The following is a 7,096-nucleotide window of genomic DNA, read 5'->3' on the forward strand; positions in this document are numbered from 1 at the left end:
GATCTGTTATCTGTAGTCTCGCGCTGAAGCCTTGGTGTAGCTGGAAAAGATAAACAGTGTGCAGATCGCTCTGAGAAGCAAGGTCGGGCCTGCTAACGTGGCTAAGGGAACTACTACACCGATCGACATTGCCAAGCCTCCTACTCACCAACACCAGATTGATCACACACAAAATGGATGAGTTACAAATACACACAGAACTGCTGTGTGATATTTTGGCTGAACACACTTATCACGGACAGCAGCTAGTAGCTAACAACTAGCAGCTAACAGGGCGAGCTAGCTACCAGCAGAATTGAGACAGGGTAGGTGAATTAAAACAATGTCTGAGTTGAAAACACATCTTGTTGTCATGTAAGGGCCCTGTTCATGTTGCACAGACATTTTAATTGCATTTTGTGTCGGTTAAGAGGCATAGGCTACGTTCACACCGCAAGTCTTAATGCCTGATTCAGATTTTTTGCTCAGATCCGATTTTTTGTTTGGCTGTTCACATTACCTTTTAAAATGTGGCCTATATCAGATTCCAGTGTGAACTGTTTGCGGTTTTGAACTGACCCGCATGCGCAAAAGAACAATAACAATGACATCAGACGCAGCACCCTGTTGCACTAAAGTTAGGGAGGTTATGGAGGAAGTCAGCATTTTTATTTATTGTTCAGCTTTTATTTTTTTATTTTGTATTAAAATGTTTGTGTAATGGCAGCCATGCGCAGGTGCTGAGGAGGAGAAGACTGAAGAGAAAGAGAGACAAATTTGCGGGGTTATGGCTGCAGCTTCACTAAAGAGGTCTGTGTGACCGTACGGCCAATTTGCACGTCAGGACCGCTACGGGCCTCCACCACTCTGGCTTCGCCCTCGCACACGCTCCACCTCCCTCCACCAAATCCACCTTGGCTGTTCACACTGCGGTCGCATTGAAGAAAAAAAAAAAAAAAAAAAAAAAAAAAATCAGATCTGGGTCAGATTCAGGACCACATGTGGAAGTGGCCTGAATCTGATCTGAAAAAAAAAAAATCAGATCTGGGCTAGATTTGAGTGTTCACACGGATTTGGGCCACTTTGGCCTGCAGTCTGAACGTAGCCTATAAGGCACTCTAAAACCTGCCCCGACAACTGCCGATTTAGCTTAGCGGAAGCTTGTACACGTAGCTGCAGCTACTCCGTGTTGCCTGCACCGATTCGGCTATTTATTTATTTTTAAACGAAAGTACATGCATATTTATAGCGATCAAGATTAACGTAAAAATTGGCCAGAATTCTCCTATAATAGACCATTTTCTATGCTTTGTACATACTCATAACAAACTAAAGATTGACCAGAAGCCAAAGTACCGGGTGGCATGGATCTCTTGATAATCATCGCAGACTGTTATAGACTTTGCAGTGCAGGTATGCCAGCTTCTCAGCCCTGGTTTTCCTCAGCATAGGAGACCACTCCTGATGGTTAAGCTCCACAACTGTGTAGCCTGCCAACTTCAACTGCCTCCTCTTCATCGCATGAAGGCCCAACAACTGCTGCGAATGGTAGCAATAGTGGTTCCTGCTGGAAACTTGGATACCAAGTTTGACTGTGCCTTTGAAGTTCTGAGGAGCTGAGCCTCGACTACTGGGTTTGGCAAGAATTTCTATAATGTCACTGGTCAGGTCGAGCCCTGTGTCAAACAGTCTCCCACCTTCATCAGGCTCTACTCTGTGAAGAGATGTAGGCCGCTTAATCGTAGAAGATGGGGTTAAAGGTTCTGGGGTGTTTTTGGTATTTGTGAGCTGTGCTAAAAGTTCCTCAGTTATAGTTACTCCTATATTCATTCTCCCCCAACCCTGATGAGAAGGAAATGTAGATGAACTGTTCTCTGGAGATAATGTGGCTGTGTGGGATGCTGGGTTCACAGGTATCGGCTGTCCAGTGGTGTCGAGATGTACTTCCAGGTCAATGGAGCGAGTGTGGGGGAGAATCATTCTCTTACATACAAACTTCTCTCCTCCGAGCAGATCTTGCAGAGCAGATTCTGCCTCCTGAACCTCTGGCTTCTGACACACGTCTGATTGAGCAAACTTCCACAGCATTTCTGTCACCTCTTCTCTCAGTTCACAGCTCAGCCTCGGGCCACTCCACTGAGGCAACTCCAGAGCCACAGCTTCATCTAAAGTGAACAAGTCTTTTTTCAGCTCCAGCTGTGTGGATTTCAGTGCTATATTGACAAAGTCAGGACTCAAAGCCAATGCAATAAGGTCCTCTGGGAACTCTGAGACAAAGGCCAGGCCAAGAAGACCAGTAAGCAGATGCTCTGGGTATCGTTGGAATTCAGCTTTCCTCCTTCTCAGGGCCTCTGTGAGGCTCAGATAGAAGCTTGGGCTCTGGACTGGGAGAAACCCTAATGTGCCAAAGGCCCACAGCAGTTTGCATGAGTCTTTGCTCCTACAGTGTGGCACCAGAGAGGGAACTCTCTCAGCAATTGCCATTAGGATGTTATCATCACGGTAATGCAGCGCTGAACAGGCCAGTGCCACATGCATCAGCCCCTTGACACCCATCCTGTTGGCCCGTCGAGGAACTTCCTGTGCCATGGCCTGCAGCCACGCCCTGTGATACAGGTAGCTGAAACGTAGAAATTTCAGCACATTCACCATGGCAAAGTCGCTCATGTCCTCCACCAAAGAGTGTGCCTTATCAACAATGCGAGTCACTGAACCCTCAGATATTGAAGTCTGAGATTTAAAGAGCCCCAAGCATACAGCACCAACCTCCTCAGGGTACAGTTGCTGTAAATGACGCATGAGATGCTGCTCTACAGGATAGATCAAGTCTTTCGGGCTCCGCCTACCTTCTCCCATTATATACAATAGTTGCACCAGCTCAGGGACCCCCATTTGTCCCAGGTGCAGACGGACTGAATCATAAAGGTGCTGTAAGAACTGGGGGACCTGCCTCCCAATACAACGCCACAAGTCAGCAGCTAACAGCAACTGGTGTAAACTCATTTGGTTGGCCCGGCGGCACAGCTCGGCCTCATACAGCCCGAGAACAGTGTGGGCACAGGGCATGTCCAGCCACACAAAGGACTGCAGCACCTCCAGCAGCTGAAGATCATTAAAGAGGCGAAGGTTTTCCACAGAATACCGGAGGAGCATGATGAAGCGTTGGTCACTCCTCACTAATGACATCTTATCCGGGTGTAAGTGGCTGAGCTCCACAAGAAACTGAGACACATCACATGGTTTCATGCTGCCTTTTAAAATAGTCACTTTTTGGAGCAGCGGCAAGGCCTCTTCCCATTCGATTGAGCGAGGCCGCTGGGTGAGGTCAAGGGTTATGGAGGCATACCCTGGCCGGCATTTGAGGAAGGCACGTGTATCTACCTTAACATCTGGCAGTGTGGGTTTTCTGTAGTACGGTGAAACTGATGGCATCTCAGGTTCAGGGCCTTTGTTGAAAGCTAAGTCAAGAAGTGTGTTTTTTGAGCTGGAGAGGTGCCGCGAGCAACTCACACTGTAGCGATTGCTCTGCTGCCAGAAAGAAGGTGCGAGAGTGGAGATACACGGTTCATCTTCATCATTATCTGTTTGGCTCTGGGAGGTTCCAGAGTTCCACACAGAGTAATGATATGAGGAAGGGTTGTAATACAGCCTGTATCCTCCTTGAGAAGAGGCATCCTGGTGTTGCAGTACTCCTTTCTTCCCCTCATGATCATCAGTCTCATCCTTTTGTTTGACAGGCACATGCTGAGCCTGGGTAGAGTCCTTTCTCAAGCCTGGGAGGTAGCATAGCCTGGGCACCCGTCGACACAGCACACAGGCAGCCATCAATCTGACAGAAAAAGACAAAAGCTTGATTTCAAAAGACAGCAAGCAAATGCCATCCTACTATGCCTGGTAATAATTTACTGCAAAATGCTATTGTTTTAGTTTTCTGTTTTTGTTTTTTGGGTGGGGAGAGGTTATTTTATTCTATGTATTATATGTAGATCAATTTCATTTGGTGGTCTAGTATGTCAACAGGCCAAACAAAGGCTGCTTCTAAAAGAGGGGGAAAGGTAGATGTGGAATAATAAAAAGGAGTCCGGTTTTAAGAACCTCAATCAAAATCAATCAAATATTGATTTAAATACAATAAAAAAAAAAAAAAAAAAAAAAAAAAAAAAAAAACTTGGTATAGGGTATAAACCCGTTTTGTATAGGTTATAGACTTTAGTTGACATTTTTGGAACATTATGGTCTAAAATCTTTGCAAACAAAATCACAATATCCATTTAATTGTACATTTCTCAAGCAAGGCCATTTGTTCAACAATGAAGGTAAAAAACATTTCTTGTCAAGCACAGTAAGTGAATTTCCCTTGATGAAAACCAGGATTAAGACACTCAACATTCAGTGCTATTTACATTGCAGTGCTATATACATTTCTATGTACAACACTGCTTATAAACAATTGTGAATATGTCCTGACTGAAAACCAGAATACCTGTTGTTTGAGTGAACACACACACACACACACACACACACACACACACACACACACACACACACACACACACACACTTAACTAGCGTTACTAAGTAGCTACATTTTAAAAGTTTGAATACAAACATCGAGGTTAAACAAGTGGAGACATTCACCATTGTTTCAAAGCTAAATGGTGACATTCACACCGTCACCATTTAGCTAATACTATAATAATACTATATAATCTAAACCATGGTGACTGCCTCCTCATCTTTTAAACTAGAAGATAACTTATTTTGTATAATACAGTGGTGTGCTCTGATATGCATGCACGTTATAACGTTAGTAGAGGAACAGCCACATTGCAGATTGGGAATGTGGTGTCAGACAGACAGCAGGTAACGTTAATTTAGGCTTAAATTGCTAACTAGCTATCCGGCACAATACATTCTAAAATAAATTACATTACACACATCTATGTCCTGTAACCAGACTGTTAACTCACCTTTACCTCTCCAGCATCAACACGGGGACAGTTTAAGCAGTACGGACCGGACATGTAAAACCCTCATAAAGTTCTGAGAAGGAAGCGTTAAATCCACAAAGTTGCTACAATTACACCGGAACTCAAGTACTTCACCCTTCAAAATAAAACTAACTAGCCATTACTAGCTCGATGATGTAACCATTGATGTGCTAAAACGCAGACAAGATATTGTAAAAATTGTAATAATGTATTGGAATATTGATTGTCACTATTGGTTTCTTTAATAAATGTGTGTAAAGTATCGTGTCGGACTCGTGGTATTACATTATTCTGGCAGTTCAATGTGGCTTCCATGGAAACAGCATAGAGCAGTATATAAGAAACAGGCGTGGAAAGTAGCCATGACTGAACAGAGCATGACCTACGGCAGACGGGTAGGTTCAAACTTTAAGACGACAGAATGCAACAACAAAAAAGAGTCAGCATAGCGTCACCATTGAACCAGTGAATTATTATTAATATAGGTTTTAAGAATTATGGCAAAAATATGTTTAACATAATTGTTCAAACCAAATCATGAGAAAAATATATTAAAACAAAAAAGTGAGTATACCATAGTGCAAATGTGTAATTTAAATTATTTAGCTATAACATTACAACACTAAACAAGAACTTTTACATACTGCTTGATTACCAGTATGATTAAATAATAATTGCAATATGCATTCTGTAACTGAAAACTTTTTTTGTCAAAAACTAATTCCTTTGAGAACAAAAGAGTACGCCAGTCAATTGGTACTTTCTGTTATTTTATTTTGATTGTTCCTTATGTTTTTTTTTAAACTGAATAATATTGAAACATAATATTAGAACATTTAATGTTAACTGCTTGAACAACTGTAAAGTATATTTCAATTAATATTCAACTAAGATTTTTGTAAAACTGTTTTATTCTTAAATAATTTCTGCTGGGAGCAAAGTTCTTATTCAAATGTTTTCTAAATGCTAAATATACGATCCGTGTCAGGATCTATGCTACAGGCCATTAATAGTTCTTGTACTTGATATGAATTAATTTTGAGCATAGCACAAATATGTATCAGTACTGGTGTTTTTACCTCTAATAATACCATCTAAAAAGAATGTAGATTGATCAACCCCATATAAACCTGAGATGACAACATATCATGCATTTTTATTGTTGACTCAGCGCTATGTTTTTTGCACTTTAGGGAATCACTTCTGACATAGACATCATGACTTGTCACTTTGGCAATTTATCCTACATTATTCAGTAAGTATTAATGAGCACATTAATGTTTTTATCCTCTCCCCAAAAACTGCAACTGGGATGCAACGGCTGAGTTTGTTTTTGATTTTTTTGTTTTTTTAAAGCTGTATGTACATCTGTTTAGTGGCTCAGAAAGATTTACTTTTTTAAGTTGAGCTATGGTATGGCTTGTAAGGATGGGATCAAAAATCACGTCAAGCAAATTGTATTTGCATTCATAATATTTAATATGATATCGCATTGCATTTTATAACATCATTTTTTAGACTGAATTAATCCTAGAGGTCAGACACCATTTGTTGAAAGATATGCACACTTTTGCCAGAAACTAGTTTTCAACTTTGTTTTCTTTCCCTGTAGACCAATTATGTCCCCAAGCAGCCCTCTAGTTTTTAAGTGAGAAGTCCTCTTTGACCATTTAAAATTTAGATATACTTTTATAATTCATTAATTTAAATCAGCTATAGTTAAAAAAAAATAAACTGTTTCAAACTATTATTTCAGCCCTGAATTGAAGTTGCTAACAAACTATTCATGGTTTTTATCATCGAACTAAAGTGGAATGAAGTGTATCACAGAAATGCATCACAGTTGATATGAATCTAGAGGTAAAAGGTAAAGTGACCCGAGGAGCTTTGGCAACACTTTAAACCATGTTGGTGGCAGTTTATTTTTACTAAAGTTTCTGCTGACATCAGTGAGTATTCCTACCATGTTCATCAAGCTTTGAGTGCAACTAAATTTCATACTGATGCTGGCTGCATAGTGTCAAAAAGCGGCCAGTACAAATACAGTGGGAGTACAAATATGTGGCCTTGAGTTATGTGTGGTTTTAATGTAACACAAAAGCAGGCCACATAAACCTGCATTGGGTT

At 41.1% G+C, this 7,096-nt stretch overlaps 1 protein-coding gene across 1 annotated transcript; it reads right to left on the reverse strand.

Moving 5' to 3' along the window:
• Positions 1-1,034: 1,034 nt before the first annotated feature.
• On the reverse strand, positions 1,035-5,035 carry fastkd5 (FAST kinase domains 5). Its single transcript, XM_028591762.1, has 2 exons — positions 4,949-5,035; positions 1,035-3,808 (listed from the first exon to the last, which is right to left on the reverse strand). The coding sequence occupies exon 2, from the start codon at positions 3,802-3,804 to the stop codon at positions 1,360-1,362; it is 2,445 nt and encodes an 814-aa protein (XP_028447563.1). The 5' UTR covers positions 3,805-3,808; positions 4,949-5,035; the 3' UTR covers positions 1,035-1,359.
• Positions 5,036-7,096: the final 2,061 nt, after the last annotated feature.

This window comes from Perca flavescens, chromosome 11 (genome assembly GCF_004354835.1).
Source record: "Perca flavescens isolate YP-PL-M2 chromosome 11, PFLA_1.0, whole genome shotgun sequence".
Lineage (NCBI taxonomy): Eukaryota > Metazoa > Chordata > Actinopteri > Perciformes > Percidae > Perca > Perca flavescens.